Source organism: Pteropus medius, unplaced genomic scaffold, assembly GCF_902729225.1.
Source record: "Pteropus medius unplaced genomic scaffold, Ma_sr-lr_union100, whole genome shotgun sequence".
Lineage (NCBI taxonomy): Eukaryota > Metazoa > Chordata > Mammalia > Chiroptera > Pteropodidae > Pteropus > Pteropus medius.
This window is the reverse complement of record NW_024350319.1, coordinates 16,075,235-16,092,185: the sequence shown is the minus strand read 5'-3', so window position 1 is coordinate 16,092,185 and position 16,951 is coordinate 16,075,235. Positions and strand designations below refer to the sequence as shown.

Sequence of the window (16,951 nt, the reverse complement as noted above, 5' to 3'; positions counted from 1 at the left end):
GACTATGAATGGAGAATAATTATTGGGAAAGATCTCACTGATGGAACCTGGGGAAGTAGTAAGGGCATTGCAAATACTGGTGTCTGCGGCCCCTCTCCAGTGCCCATGACAGACAGCCCCAATTTCCATAGCTCTGCCACCTGCAGAGTGCAGACGGGTTCACTGTTTTTCAACCAAGCAGTTCAACAAACACCAGCACCGTGAACTGTTGACCAAGCCTCTAATCGGGCCATCAGAACACATGGGTTTTCATTCCGGACCCTGCTAGTTACTGAAATGCGTCCCAGGTCCTCTGCTAAACCTCTTGGCTCCTCTACTGTCATCAGGGTGGAACAGAGGACCTCTGACACCTCTTCCAGTTCTAGTGCGGTGTGGCGCTTCAGAGAGATATGTTTGATTGAACAGATGCAGAGTTTATCTTTCCCCTTCTGTACTGCAGCTAAGGAGGAAAAATCTGCTCTTCTAGTCACTGAGAAGGCTTTGTCAGTGAAGGCAGATGGAGGGTCTCAAGAGGTGGACAGCTCCTCAAAGTTGCCAAAAGCATGTACCCAAACCAAAAATAATGTAAAATGCTATTCTTAATTTTTCTTCTTTTTACATGTTGCGCTTAGCATGTTGATAACCCACATATGCTTAGAATATAGAGTATTCCTGTTCCTGCTCAAAGATTTTTGAGTCGTTCTTTTCTCTTTTCCCCTCCCCCTTTCTGTTGCAGGAGAGGAAGTGATGACCACTTGATACTTACTAACTAAAGTCCTCTGCTAAAGATAATCAAGGATCAGGACTCCTTATCCAGCAACATTGTAGAGGAACCCCAAATGACTTGGACCAGCATGTCCAAAATACTGATGTTTAATGTGGAGTGGGAAAGAGCACTGACTGTCAGCTGGCTGACTGAAGTTCCAAAGTTCCTTTTTATAAACTTGATGACACATAGACCACAGTCAACTACTGGGCATTAGTGCAATAGAGCAGTGATAACGAAATTCTCTATTAGCCTTTTAATTTATGGTCTGACAATGTCAGGATGGAAAACAATCACATTTCAGAGTGTGCAAAACAATGGTGTTCAAAGCCACACATTTAAAGATGTGCGTTTATCATCAAATAAGGGTTTGTTTAAAAAATGATTCTTGGATTAGAAGGCATTTGTTAATTTATGGTCTGCACAGAGATGAAGTTGGTTGCAATACCAATTCGAGACTCAAGCTGGAGAACTCTTAAGCCATTTAAAGATGACATTTAAATCAACAAGAAGACCTCTTGCAGTGGATATTTCTTGGCCTACTTTCCTGTGGTTTTTCTTCAGCATGCTATGAGGCGAGATGACCCTTGACATAGTCAGTGGGATAAATAGAAAACACCTTGTTTTGTTACTTGTGCTAATTGGTGATTGTACGCACGTAGCAGAGGTGACCCATTTTAACAAACAGCCTCCACTATGATGGTGATTTATCCTTGTCAAGCAAGAAAAGATGATATTTTTTACCTAAATAAATTTATTTTTATCATAACATGTGAAACGAATACTATTTTTAAAATGTAGTATCTTAACATCTACCTAGTGAAAAATTTGTGTCACATTTCTATCAACTCTCTAGTCTCCCAAAGGGATTTCTCACTTTCTTAAAAGCAGTGAAGGAGATATGGGGCTAGTATATAGAAGTTATTCAATAAATATTTATGATAATGACTTCGAAGATAAAGATTACTTCATGCATAAATTTATTTCATACTTGAGCTATCTAAGGGGTCAACTATTTTGAATTTATTGGTGAAGAGGAGAATTTGAATTAAGCAGGACCCTCGTCCCAGGGCTCGCTCCCTTTTTCCCCTGCCCACCCCCCGCCCCCCTGCAGCTCCTACCAGATTTTCCATCTCATGCCCCTTCCTTTCTCCTTGTCACTATACTTTCTTCACATCCCTACACTAAGCCTAGTCTGGGAAAATCATTCAGTTAATACTATTAAAGTTTATAAGTGAATGATTCCTATCTACACACAGAATACTTTGCTAAAATTATCTTTTTAACGAACTTATTTTCTTACCAAAAAATGTCAAGAGTTATATTTGACTTTTAAGCTAATGACCATTTAACTGGTGATTCTGGGGTCAGTTGCATGACTCCAGAATCAGGTATGCAATTAGGTCACTTATTCACTTCTGAGCATATCCCTAATACTTGATTTGTCTCTGACCAGAATCGCTATTAAAGCCTTTAGGGAAATCTGCAGCTGCGACTGCCATTTGAATAGAAGATTAATGATGGTCTTCCGCGCTCATGTTTTTCTTTTATTGGCTTTCATGTTTCCTTTCATTTCTTTTCCCTCCAGCTGGACGGAACATTTTCAGCAAGAAAAATCTTTTTTTGAGGTTACCCTCTATCTGTGGGAACATCGTTTCCTCTCTTTTTAATGATTTTAAACAATCATCACTTGACCAACTGTATTATCTATTCAGATTTTATTGAACAATGTTGTTCTTACAACTCTGCTCATAGACACATCTGGGACAAATCGTTTTCTCTCCTACCCTAAACCTCTATTTGGAGAGTTCACCGTGAAAGTTGAGACACGTTCCTTCTGCCTACTGGTTTCATTCTGGGATCTCCAGTGCTTGTAAGTGTACCTCCTTGTCTGGCAGTGACACCTTTAAAGCCAGATGTAATATCCTTAAGATCATTGACTTGGGGTGGTAGAAAAGAACCTGGGCATGTGATCCATCTAGAAGGACTCGAGTTAAAAATCTCACTTTACCCTGTAGCTTTGCAGCACCTGGGAAAGTTACTTTCTCCTTCGAAGTGGTGATGATAAACCTCAACAAGCTGTGCGACAGGCATTTAAGTCAGATAGATGATGCAAAGCCTGGCATTAAATTGAAACCTGAGCTGTTCTTTCCTTCTGACTTTCTGCCTTCTTAGTACGTAGGCTCCACGGGATCAGGGAAGGAATAGCGAAGCTGTTAAGACATTTAATTTGCAACTCCTGTCTTCCTTCTGTTATCTGAATCTCCTTGTACAGGTCACTCTGGGCCTTGATTTCCTCATCTGTGAAATGAGGATCGTGAGGATTAAATGTAAAAACATAAAATTCATAGAACAGTGCATGAATCGCAACACTCGATATTAGATCTTCAAAAAGCTTTACTCACACGGTCTACAAATATACAGGTCTGTTCACCTGGGCCAGGCAGGAACATCTCTATTTTGTAGTGAGCTCACCACACACTTTTGGTGGACTTTGTTCCAGTTAGGACTTTAAGTGCGCAAATGTCCTACATCCAGCCCTGTCCCGGAAGCAATAATCAACTTAGCTGGCAGAAGCTCATATTCGTTGTGGAGGAGTGGCATAGACAAGAACAGCCATTAGGGCCAAAGCCATCAGTCCTGATGGGACGGTTAAGGTCCCCAGGGTGCACAAGCTGTCACGAACCTCAGTCTTTCACCCTGGGCAAGACCCTCCATCCTCTACTGGGAGCCCACTGCCTTAACCAAATTTGTCAGAATGTGTGAAGTACACGTCTGCCCATTCCTAATCCGAGGTAGCAAATACAAGAGGATGAGAGAGAATATTCAGGCAAAGCTCTTCATGAGATTCCAGACACCACTCTCCAACCCCACTGAGGGCCAGTATCTTAGCAACAGTAGGAGGGATGCCCGACCCAGGGGTGGCCTAGGCTCAGAATCTCAGGTTTAGGTAAAGCACAGCAGCTCACTCTTTTGAACTAGGGCCAAATAGCCAGTCATCTTCTAGTACCTGAGGGCCTCCCTATAAAGGTAGCCTAGCACTGTCATTGAAGTTCAGGGGTCCTTAGACCCATTGTGCAATTATGTCCAATGAGCTGATACTATTGTCTTGACCACAGATTGCTTCCACCAATATAAAGAGCTGTGATACTCAAAGATATGATTCCAGATGTCTGAACAATTCACTGTGGCCACCACTTAGTCCAGTAGCATTAGATGACTAGACTCCATTTTACTACTAATTGATTTTGCCTTTATTTTTCATATAATTTGAGCAAATTTAACTTTGCTACTCCTGACTCGAAGGTGGAACATCTCAACCACAGTATCCCAGTGATGCTGAGTCTTTTTCTACGAAACATCTAGAATTTCACACTACTTGTAAAACATGCATGAAGTAGCTCTTGTGTGACAGGGTGACTGAGGACCTCACACAGGGAACTTTAGCATAGCATTGAGATCTCAGGCTTTATGGGAGGGACAGTGAACAACAGGTATGGGGATAGGAAACCACCCATCTGACACATGCTGAAGGCCTCTGCTTTTTTTTTTCCACTTGAGATATTTTAGGCTCTCGGTATTGATAATACATTGGGCCTGCTTTGTGGCTTTGTGACTTGTGCATTCCCAAAGGACTCACACTTGATTTAATGCTCTGCCATCACAGTCTTGTGATGTTTAATAGTTTTTGTATAAGGGGTTTTACAAGTTACGAAGCAAATACTGAAAAGACTGTATAACTCAGTGATTAAAGCATGGCCTTTTACAAAAAGGCTAGGAAGTCAGTATTGTACTTTTTCTTGAAAACAATTTAAAAGTAATAAATGGGAAGAGTGAACCTGAGTAGGAATTGCTTTTTTAACAGTCTCTTTTCTCACAAATAAATGCTATGAAGCTGCTTATCTCACAAAGATGGAGATTCCCCATCCCCTTTTTAATTACAATTGATATTCAATATTATTTTATATTAGTCTCAGGTGAAAGATGGGGATTAAACTGTGGCTGGTGATATAGGTACACGTTGCCTCCATGTGTCACACACAAGCGGGTTAAAGGTCGGGCCGCTCACTTTTGCTCTCGTGCCCCTCCCCCCATTGATGAACAGCCTTGTTTTCTGGCTATTTAATGTTTTTCCCTCGACAGAGAGTCAGTTAAGGGTAGTTCGTCTGCTAAGCTCAAGCAGGCTTGCCCGGGTGCCACGTGACCCCCGACCTTGCTCGGCAGAGTCCTTCGGGACCTGCATCACCGCCTGGAAACTCCAGCACTCTCTCCAAGCTCTGTGCAGCCATTTGTTTTTAGTGTGTAGGGCGTATCTTTGAATGGGGACCTGTAGAAACGTTAAACATGCCGTGCGTTGGAGAAAATAACATGATGCCGGGAAGACTTTAAGATAAACCAAATCTCAAAGTAGACCACTCAAGTTGTTGGGGAAAACAATACAATCCATGGCTGTTCTAACACGGGTTCATTTGTAGCAAATGCTGCTGCAAACCAGTGGGTAAAAATAATAGCAAATGTTTCTGTTGCCATCTGTCTTTACCCAAGAACCAAGGAGCGAATGAGAAGCTAAGTGAGTTACATACGAACATTTGTTCACCACCCCCCTCATATAACAAGGACAGCAAAACTCTGACTTCTTAAAGACCCTTGGGAGCTGTTGGTTGTGGTGAATGGGAGAGACAATTTATTACCCTGATGTATGTTTCTCAGTTTCTAATGATACATAAATTATCCCATAAGCCATGATACATATGGTTTAAAGAGAATTTTAAATGAAAGCAATTTTTTTTTCTGCAACACTAATTGCCTAGCAGCAGTAAATTACTCATCCCCCGTTGCCTGTGGGCTGTGGTCATTACTCTCTCCTTGAGGTTGAGCGGATGTTCCCCAAGAGGAATGTTTGCTCTGACAAAGTGAATTTACACCCTCACTTGTGAGCCTGCCACGCTAGGTCTACAGAAGGCGAGAGAATTAATAATGACTCTCAGATCTAGCGCCATGCATTCATGCCATATGGCATGGGTTATCTATGACAGTGAATTGGGTCTTGGCTCTTGGTTGCTTTTGGGGAAAAAGTAGGATGTTCCTGCCTGCCTGAAGTACATATTAAGGCCTCTTGAGGAGTGTTGGAAGTGAGGCTTGAATAATACATTGTATCTGACCAGATGGCCAAGGAATGTGCATAGGGCTTTCTGGATAAAAGGGAATGGTATGGCAAAGTCTTGGACATCTAAGAGAAAACCCAGTCAGTTAAGACAACCATGTTTTGGGATGATCAGAATATAGGTTATATATTTAGGGAAATGATAGAAGCCTAGAAAAGTGACAAGAGAAGACCGCAAGGCCTGTGAATACTGTGGGAGAGCTTTAGACCTGGAAGCTACACCACCAGAAAAGGCAGAACTGCGAAGGATGGATTGGAGTGGAGTGAGATAAACAGAGAAATCAGTTACAAAGCTGCTTCAATCATTCAGAAAAAAAAAAAAAAAAGATCCTATAACTCTGTAATTAAACATAATAACAAGCACAATGAGAAATTTACCTGAAAACTGTCTCTAAGAAGATAGCAACTCTCACATACATGTTTTATTTGTCTGTACATATAATTTTTCTTTCTCAAAAGACTTTTCTGCTAAACACCTTGTCATTTTCTTGTAAGTTAATGCTTTTGGACTATGCACTTAGAAGAGAGGGTCTCTTTTATGAAATTTTGTTATCGAGAAATATATTTATTAGGATGAATAGGTTGAATGTGTATTTTTTTATCACATGAGTGTTTCTTCTTCCTACATATTTAAAAGAAGCTTATCCAAGACTTTGTGCTTCTGTATTATCCCTCCTCACCTACCCTCCACATACACACATTCTGAAGTACTCTGACCTTGGCAGGCCACAATTTATGTCTATAACGGTGGCAAGACTTGTGAGTGTAACCGCTAAAAATGTCAGCCTGACATCTGTCGTCTGAAGCTTACAGATCGCACAGAGACTTCATGCAGATTTCATCCTCCCTGCCCCCTACCCATGACCACCATCAACATTTGGGTGTGGGATCACAAAGGTTCAGAACCGAGTGTGGCCGCATGGGAAAGGAGGATGTTACAAGTAACTACATGGAGGTTCTGTGTCTTTATGTCTCCTTAACACTGGGGCAGTGTGTGGGGGCGTGTGGGGCGGTTAGGGATTAGGAGGCAGGGAGGTGAACTGATTGAGACACTCCGAGGAAGGATTGTGTTGTGCCTCCCTCTGCCCCCCAATGGCCTTGATATGGAGGATGGTAGTGAATATGGTCATATTAGAGAAACATTCCTGGGTCAAGGTAGACTGAAATGGGGGGACAGGGTGGAGAGGGTGGTATAGCTCCTGGCCCACAAATAAAGAAAACATGAAGTTGTACAAGTACCTGAGTGCATGGGAGCTGATCTGCCTATTTCCTTCCAGATCCCTGCAGAGAAAGTCAGCAGCTTGTGTCAGAGACCAACCCCAGAGACCAAGCCTCCTTTCAAGCTCTACCTGCTGCCAGGGAATATATCCGTTAGGATTAGAAGTGGTAAACTCTAAAGGCTTCCTTAATGTGTGGAACATATGAAGGGACAGGAAGGTGGAAAGTCTGATCAAGGTTTCCTCACTTCTCAAAGCAAGTCAGGAGGGCCAGGCTGGGCATCAGTGGTGAGACAGAACTCTTGAAGATCTGCAGGCTGTGGGCAACCTGGCACAGGCCGCTGGAGGTTCATCCTCTCAGCTCACTTGAAGGGTCAAGCCATGGCCTTAAGGCAGCTGTCCCCAACCTTTTTGGCACCAGGGACTGGTGCTCCTATGAGAATCTAATGCCCGATGATCTGAGGTGGAGCCAAGGTGGTGATGCTAGCATCGGGGAGCGGCTAAAAATAGGGATGAAGCTTTGCTTGCTCACCCGCCACTCACCTCCAGCTATGCAGCCTGGTCCCTAACAGGCCATGGCCTGATACCAGTCCGTGGCCCAGGGGTTGGGGACCCCTGCCTTAGGGTGACCCACACCAGCACTGTGACCTTAAACGATCAGCAAGACACCATGTGGGAAAATCATCATGTCCACAGTCATTTCTGGACAGTGAGGCTGCCCAGCCTTATCTCTTATCTTCTATCTCCTGGAGTTTTATCTCTGGGGAAAATACAGACGAGCTTCCAGCCAGACTAACATGGAGACTGCTTCCCATACCTTTTCGGGAGAAGGTCAAGATCCTGGAAACACTTTTAAGGAATTAAAAAAATAGATTGAGGAAAGGGGGTGGGGATCAGTGATTATTCTCTTACTAGATTTTTGTCTTCCTTGTATAAATGTTTCCATAGTCCATCTGGAAAAGATAAGCATAAGGCAGATAGGGAGGTTTAGGTGTGGGCATGGCTTTGGCTAAAAGAGTGTGGAGATGACTTCACTTCTCTCACATTCTTCTCTGGGCTTAGGGAAGCCCTGAACTTTAGTTCTTATACAAAACATTGTGTCAAAATTTCCACATTTATATGTTTGCAACAAAAGAATTGACATTATTGCTCTGCATTAAAAATGAAGCAACTAGGATAAAACCCATAGATACATAGTCCTTTCTCATTGGTGTTTTTAAAGAATGGCAGTTCATGTTCAGCAGGCAGCTTAGACAGTAAGTTACTGAGACGGAAATGGGCAGATACAAGCCAAATGAGCTAGTATCAACCATTATGATCAGAAGCGTGTCTTAACAAGATAACTATTCAGCACCTTATGACAATGTAGCTAAATAAATTCCAGATAGATTAAAAATTTTAATGTGGGAAATGAAATCTGTGAAAGAACTAGAAAAACATATAGGTGAGTATTGATCTGCCCCAAGAAGTAGAAGAGCTTTCTGAGTTTAAAGGTACAAATAAACCATAAAAGAAAAAGTCAAATTTACTACATGAAAATAAAAATGAAAAATTTCAGGAATTAAGAATGTAAACAAAATTTTACATGCGCACTGGGAAAAAATAATTGCAGCATATATGACTGCCTTAGTGCCCTTAGTATATAAAAAACTACTACGAGTTCTTAGAGGATAAACTCCCAATGGCAAGGCTTAATTTTCTGTGTCTCTGTATTTTGTGTACATAGTAAGTTTCCCGGCAAATAGCAAGCACTCAAAAAATAGTATAGATTTTAAAGGCTATATTTGGTTGAATGCCTACTATATACATGTATTATTGCTACTCATCCCTACAAACTTATAGCTTACGTATCAAGATTTCCATTTTACCAAAGAGAAAACTGAGCACAGTGTAGGTGGCAGAGCCTGGCATTAAATACAAAGCTTGTGACTCAAAGCCTTCTTCCATCTTCCCTTTCTGCTGCCTGCCTTCTAAATAATGCTTACTGAATAGAATTGAGTGGCAGGAAAAAAAACGTTTAACCTACTTAATGAGAAATGTGACTTCTATTTTCAAACAACACCTAGTAAAGCAACATTCCTTGAACTCACACAATGCTAGCACTAATGGAAGGGAATCCTATCTTTGTGGGGGAGCTGAAAGCTCCAAAGAAGTTCCCAGCTCCAACGCTAAATTGCCAAGTGATTTAGACAAGTTGTTAAGCTGTTCCAAACCTCAGAATCCTTATCGGTAATACAGGGATAATAAAATTGAGAGGACAGAAAGGTTAAGTAATTTGTACACTGTCACACAATAGTAATCGCCGGAGCTGGGACTCAGGCCCAGACAGCCTATCTTTACAGCTAGATAGTTCACAAGGCTGATATAATGTCTAGGAGATAATGGATGTAACCAAGCTTTGAAAAGGATAAAATGGACCTATTGGTGAATAGAGATAAAACTTCGTGTTATAAGCCTGTGTATGTATGTGTGTGTGGTGGGTGTACGTGTGGAAGAATTGTGAAAATCAAAACTTGAGAGGAACAATTCAGATGTCTGTCTTGCCCTAGTATCTATTTTTAATTTCTGTAGCTTCAAATGTATGCTGGCAGACTGATTGTTCCCTCCTTTCTATCCCTTTTATGTAAACCAGTATGGTAGTAGTGATTAATTGATCAAAGTCAACAATCCTAAATTAGAATCTATCCAACTACCTCCTGAAAGAATGGAAGGAAGGAAGGAAGGAAGGAAGGAAGGAAGGGAAGGAAGGAAGGAAGGAAGGAAGGGAGGGAGGGGAGGGAGGGAGGAGGGAGGGAGGAGGATGGAGGGAGAAAGAAAGAAAGAAAGAAAGAAAGAAAGAAAGAAAGAAAGAAAGAAAGAAAGAAAGAAAGAAAGAAAGAAAGAAAGAAAGAAAAGAAAGAAAGAAAGAAAGAAAGAAAGAAAGAAAGAAAGAAAAAGAAAGAAAGAAAGAAAAAGAGAAAGAAAGAAAGAAAGAAAAAAATGAAACTAAAACACATAATTGCATCTACTGGGGTGGAGTTTCTGGCATGTTCAATAATGAATCACCAAATAGTTGTGATTGAAAAAAGATAGCTACCCCCATAAAACCTCTACCCAACACCTCTTTCATCTCACTGGCCAGAAGCCAGGAGAGTGGGTGTTAATAATGTGTTTTAATATCACTCATGTACTTTTCATGCCTCAGTGCAGTATTTGATCATTGACAAAGTCAGCAATTGTATGTGCATCTCGGTTTGTGTACCTTTCTGAAATGCCCTTCATATTCTCTGTCTCTCTAATTTATATAATTTATTTTTCTGAATCATTTGACAGAAGGTTGAATATACTTATGCCTTAATACTTCAGTTTGTGTTTCCTAAGATTAAGAATAATCTCTTATAAAATCAGGGAATTTAACATTGACACAATGGTTTTATCAAATCTGCAGTCCAAAATCCAATTTCATCAATTGCCTCAATAATTTTCTTCTTAGTATTCTTTCCCTTCTGGTCCAGGATCCAAGCTAGGGTCACTGCTGAATTTCATTGTCACACAACAAAACCCATTACTAAGAAAATACATTTCTTTAAACTAAACACTGAAATGCGTTTTCTTTCCCTTTGGGTATACACATAGCTCTAGTTGTGTGTGTCCAGTAAGAGAAAGGGGAATGGCAAGAACTGTTTTACAGGGCCATGATTTGCTTATATTTGTATAAATATAAAGATGTGAGTAGTTTAGATAAAGCACAATAACAGATCATTGAGATTTTATTACAGGCCTGTTCAAGAAAATTTTTAATTCTAACAATCCATTATAGGACCATGGATGCATAATAATAGCTTATATTTACATAGTACTAAAAGGTTTGCAAAGGGCTTTCATGTGTGTTATTTAGTTTTATTCTCACAATAATCCTACACTAGGTAATGCAAGTTTCATAATCCCTATTTTACATATAGTAAAATTATATTCTTTCATAAGCAAAAAAAGCTAAATAAAGTAAGTTAATGGAAATGTCCACGCATTATAAGAGACATATCAGAAACCTGGCATAAGAGGAACTCAGTTTCTGAAATTACCTACTGTTCTGCCTGGAAACTTTCATTTCTTTTATTATATTAAATATTTAATATAATTACTAATATACTGGAGTCAGTGCTCCCAACTTGCAAAGAACACTCACTTAAATCTATAATTCCTTTTTGCTGCATTTTGCAGTCAGGATTTAATAAATAAAATAACACAAGCACTCAACATGATTCCTTTTCCTTTAACATTGCTAAAAATTTTAAGTGGCTTTAAACCTTTTAGAATGCCATAAGATTAATTAAAAAGGGGAGAGAAAAGAACCAAACTTTGTAATTCTAAACCTAATCCATTTGGGAAGTGGGATAGGAAGGTGCTACTATTTTCCAGTAGAAATACTTATCTAGAGGTTACAGTCTAAGTTGTGGGAAAACAGTTTTATAGACAAAACTGCTTTTTAGCAAAGTCTCTTCTTGGAGAGTTATTTCTTTCATATATGTGGTGGTTCTCTCTATCCCAAATAACACTTTTTGCCTTAAGGTCTCTTTTGTTTGGTATTAATAGGATTACACAAGCTTTCTTTTGGTTAGTATTTGCTTAGTCTGTATTTCTTATCTTTATGACTTAAATATATCTCATTCACATAGCATGTAGCTGGAGCTGGTTTAATAACAGTACAGTATCTGTATTTGAATTAAATCATTTGTTTCATTTATATTGTTGCAATAACATATATATTTGGACTTACTTCTACAATCCTAATTTGTGTCTTCCCTCTATCATGCTCTTTTTTCCTTTTTTTTTTTTCCCTCTCCCTTTCTTCTGTTGGATTAATGGAGTTTTTCTTTATTTACTTCTATTTCTTTTCTTTTAGTATATACTCTTAACTTTTTAACTCTTGCCTCAGGCCACCCTCATTCTCCATTTACTCTGTCTTACATATTTTTCTTGTCTAGTATTTTAGTTCCTTTTACCTAACTTCTTTCCTCATCAATTGTTATTTCTACAACTGTCTGGTACAGGCAATGTTTATTCAGATTTACTCATGTTTTTACCACTTACTTTAGTTAAAAATGCTCTTCGCAAACCACTTCTTTCTGGGTTCAATTTCCTTCTTTCTTTAGTGGCTCTCAGTGTTCGTCTGAAAAACATCTTTAATTCACACTCAGTTTTCCATAATTCTTTAGCTGGAAATTAAATCCTAGGATGCCCACTATTTTCCTTTAACACTTTGGTAATGGTATTCCATTCTCTACTGGTCTCTACCATTGTTGTGAAGTGTTAGCAGTCTAAGTGATCTATCTGTTCTCACTGGTTGCCTTTAAGATTTATTCATCTTTAATACTTTATTGTGTAATGTGTGTGTGTTTTAAAATTTTAATTGAGGCCATTGTTGTTCTCAAGCCAAAATAGTCATGTCTTCCTTCAATTTTGAAAAGCTGTCATTTGTTTTTTTAAAGAATATTATTTCCTTCTGTCCATTCTCTTGCTTTCTGAAACTCTGATTAGAAGCATGTTGAACCATCTCATTCTCTTTTCCATATCTTTTAATCTCTCATATTTTCAATCCCCTTTTTTCTTTCTGCTATAGTCTAATGAATTTCTTTAGATACATCTTTCAGTTTATTAATTCTCTCTTCAGCTATTTTGAAATTTTTGTTTAAGGATTCATTGAGGTTTTTTTTTATTTCAATGACAATATTTTATTTCTAGAAGTTCTTATTTATTTATTTATTTATTTATTTATTCACTAGAAGTTCTTTTTATACCGATCTCTTTCCCTTTTAAAGTGTCTTATATTTTCAATTTCTTGCATGAGCTGAACTCATTGAGATGGGAACAGAATATATATTTAATCTTCCCCCAACTGCCTGTTTAAACCCGATAAATGATCTAGCCTTTATCCTTCCCTTTGGGTATAATCTTAGCCAAGTCCTATAAATATTCTAGTTATTATTAGATAATTAGGCATCTTGTGATTACTTTTAGACACAGGCCCAGTTTTGTTTCAGTCAGTGTCATGTCCTACCTGGTATAATAATTAAATTTCTGAATTTCATTTAAAATTAAAATTTCTCTCTTCCCCAAGACTTGAGTTTTTCTAGCTGGGAAACCCAAAGTGGGAGAGGGGAGTCAGGTTGTTGGTTTTCCTTTCCCTTTTTGTGCCACTCTGCTCAACTGTCTTAGTTTCTAACTTCACAGGGTCTAGCCCAAGAGGTTAGGGGAATAGAAGAAAGGGCACACTCTTATATGGCTGGTACCACCTTCATTTGACTTTGGAACTGTCTGAATAGCAAATATCCAATAGCAGTCTCTTGGAACACTTTTCTGGGTTTCTCAGAGATTATCATCTCACTCCTTACCCCCCAAACACCTTTAGGAAATTATAGGTGCAGCTACCGTAAGTGGACAAATCCTCACTTGTAACCAGCTCTTTCCTCTCCATTCTTGGCCTTGGGGCCCTCGCAGTGCTCCCAGTTGCAACCACAATAGATTACTTTGCTCTCAAAGACACCTCTGCAGCAAAGTTCCCCTTCAAACCAGCCTAAGGCCAATGGCACACTATGTGGATCTTGTTTGATTCATGAAAACACTAGCAAATTCTGTGCTGTCATCAGTGTTCCCAGTGTGGCCCTTCTCCCCTCCGCCATCTCGGGGTGATTTTGGCATTCTAGTCTTTACGCCCACCCAACTCTAGCACAGTGCCTCTCAAACTTTACTGTACATCCCTGACACCTTGAGAATATTGTTAAAATGCAGATCCTAGTTCTGTGAGTCTGGGTTGGGGACTAAGATTCTGAATTTTTAACAAATGCCTGGATGGTGTCCATACTGCTGGTCCAGGGAGCTTCTAGGGCATATTTGTCAGGTTCATTGAATGGTGTTCTTATTTGCTTGAGATGATGGGAAAGCACCTTTCATATTTACCTGGGGCCAGGGCAGATAAAAATCTCAGTATTTCAGTAAAATTTTCCGAAAGAATCCCCTGTTTGACCTCAACCATTCTCATCCTTTTGTAGTCTGGAGGGCACAGATCGTCAGTGCTAGAAGAAACAGTTTCATCATCACTTATCATATCTTGTACAAGTGAGGTCTAGCAGATCATCTTAGAATCCTGGTATCTATTTTATTCTAGGCTTTTGGGGCTTCAGTTAAATCTGAAAAGGAGAGAAAACCATTCAAACAAGTTATTCAAAGCATTCTCTTTTTATTAAATATTTTACTATAGAAATAAAAAAATATACCCAGAGTAGAGATAATCATAATTAACACAGAATTTTAGTATAAAGATCAATGATACTTGAAAAATCAGTATTTATTTTTATCACCCCCAGAAGTTCTCTTGGACACCTTTTCAGTAAATCTCTTACACTCAGATTTCTATCACCATACTTTAGTTTTGTTTGTTTTAGAGCTTCATATGAATAGAAGCATGTACTATGACTGGCTTCTTTCATTCGACTTAATGCTTTTGCTAGTCATCTCAGTTGTTGCTGTATTGGTAGTTCTTTACTTTTTTATTGCTGAATATCATTCCTTTGTATAGATATACAAAAATGTATCCATTCATCTGTTGATGGACATTTTTAGCTATTACATATAAAACTGCTCTGAGTACTGTTATATAAGTCTTTTTTATGGACATATGTTCTCATTTCTCTTGAGTAAATAACTGCAAGTGGAATTGCTAAGTCATAGGGCAGGCATGCGCTTTAATGTAGGAAAGAGCCAAATAGGTTTTCAAAATTGTTGTACTATTTTCTACTCTTATTTGCAACCAACTCCTAGTTGGTCTGTTTTTTTCCAACATTTGATATTATTAATCTTTTTAATTTTAGTCATTATAGTGTGTACGAAGTGATATCTAATGGCAGATTTAATTTGTATTTCCTTGAAGACTTCCGATCATCTTTTCATGTGCTTATTAACCATTTATTTATATACTTTTGTAAAATATCTGTTTAAGTATTTTGGCCATTTTAAAATCAGGGTTTTTAAAAAATTATTATTTATATGTAGGAGAACTTTGTATATTCCAGATACAAGTTCTTTGTCAAATACATGTGGAATAAATATTTTTTCCTAGTCTATAGATTGCATTTTCTTTTTTAAAATATATCTTTTGAGGAGTGTAAGTTTATAATTTTGAAATTCAATTTATTAAGTTTTTTCTGTTAGGGCACTTTGTTTCCATGTAATAAAGTTTGCCTATATAATATGTCTCCTGTATTTTTTTCTAGAAGTTTTATAATTTTAGCTTTTATTCATAGGTCTATGATTCATTTCAAAATGATTTTTAGCATGAGGTTCATTCTTTTAGATGTGAAAGTACTTTTTTATTAACTTATTTTAAATTATAATTGATATACAGTATTATATTAGTTTCAAGTTTACAATATAGCCATTTAACATTTACATACCTTACAAAATGATCACCACAATAAATCTAGTAACTGTCTGTCACTGTATATAGTTATTATGAGGTTATTGGTTCTATTCCTTGTGCTGTATATTATATCCCCATGACTTATTTTTTTTTTTTAATTCCGACTTTCAAGTCTTATTATTTAAGAAACACATTTTGTAAGGCTATCTCTGCCATAAGTAGTGATTCCTCTGATGAATCTGGGCAAAGTAAACTGAAAACCTTATGAAAAAGATCCAGTTTTCTAGATACTATTAAAAATATTCATGGTTCATGAAGAGGTCAAAATAGCAACATCAACAAGAATTTGGAAGAAGTTGATTCCATCTCTCATAAGAGACTTTGAGGGGTTCAAGACTTCAGGGGAGGAAGTAACTGCAGTTGTGGTACAAAGAACTAGCATTGGAAGTAGAGCCTGAACGTGTGACTGAATTGCCGCAATCTCATGATAAAACTTTAACAGGTGAGAAGTAGCTTCTTATGGATGGCAAAGACAAGTGGTTTCTTGAGATGGAATCTACTCCTGAAGACTCTGTGAAGATTGCTGAGAATGTTCAAGTTTCTCCTGTGTAAACAGGTCATATCACCAATATTTGATTCCCACAAGCCAGCTCCACACTCTAGCAGCTAAGATGTCACTGGCATGGCACATGGAGAGTGAGGTGGGAACGATATCTTGCCAACCACTGTAGGAACGGTAGTGAAAGACCGCCCGGTGGTGCTGCTGCTGCAGTGGTGGCTGATGCCCAGCCCCGGGAAGTAGCTGGCAGTCAGAGCTCCCCACAGCTGCCGCCGCCCCCGCCCCCTCCCTGGGACTCCACATGACTTACTTTATAACTGTAATTTTGTACTTCCTAATTCCCTTTTTTCCCCTTCCATATAGATATCTAGTTGTTCTGGTGCAATTTGTTGAAAGACTATGCTTTCTGCATTGAATTACCTTGGCTCCTTTGTTGAAAATCAATTGACTATGTATGTGGAGGCCTATTTCCGGATTCTGAGTCATTGACCTACTTATCTAACCCTGCATCAACATAACACTATCTTGATTACCATAATTTTATAGTTTTAAAATCAAGTAGTATAAGTTCTCCAATTTTGATCTTTTAAAAAATTATTTTGACAATTTTAGGTCCTTTGTTTTCTCATGTAAATTTAGAATCAGCTTATCAATTTCTATTAAAAAAAAAAAAAAAGAAGCCTGGTAGGAATTTTTTGAGATAGCGTGAATTATAGAGATTGAATCGAAGAGAATTAAAATTTTAACAATCCATCAACATTGTATAGCTCTCCTTTTCTTTCCAGTCTAGATGGCTTTTTATTTTGTTTAATTGCTTTTTTGCACAGCTAAAATTTCCTGTAGAATGTCAAATAAAAGTGAAAATGAACAT

At 38.5% G+C, this 16,951-nt stretch overlaps 1 protein-coding gene across 5 annotated transcripts in view; it reads left to right on the top strand.

Annotated features, from left to right (window-relative positions):
• Positions 1-1,794, top strand: part of MCOLN2 (mucolipin TRP cation channel 2) — a 47,242-nt gene extending 45,448 nt beyond the window's left edge. For 4 of the 5 annotated variants that reach the window (XM_039838716.1, XM_039838715.1, XM_039838712.1 and 1 more), the window contains one exon: positions 716-1,792. In XM_039838716.1, coding sequence (XP_039694650.1) covers positions 716-752 — 37 coding nt within the window. In that variant the 3' untranslated portion in view covers positions 753-1,792. Of the gene's footprint in view, positions 1-715 lie in introns of all 5 variants that reach the window. The other variant, XM_039838714.1, reaches the window with a different exon arrangement.
• The last annotated feature ends 15,157 nt before the right edge of the window (positions 1,795-16,951 follow it).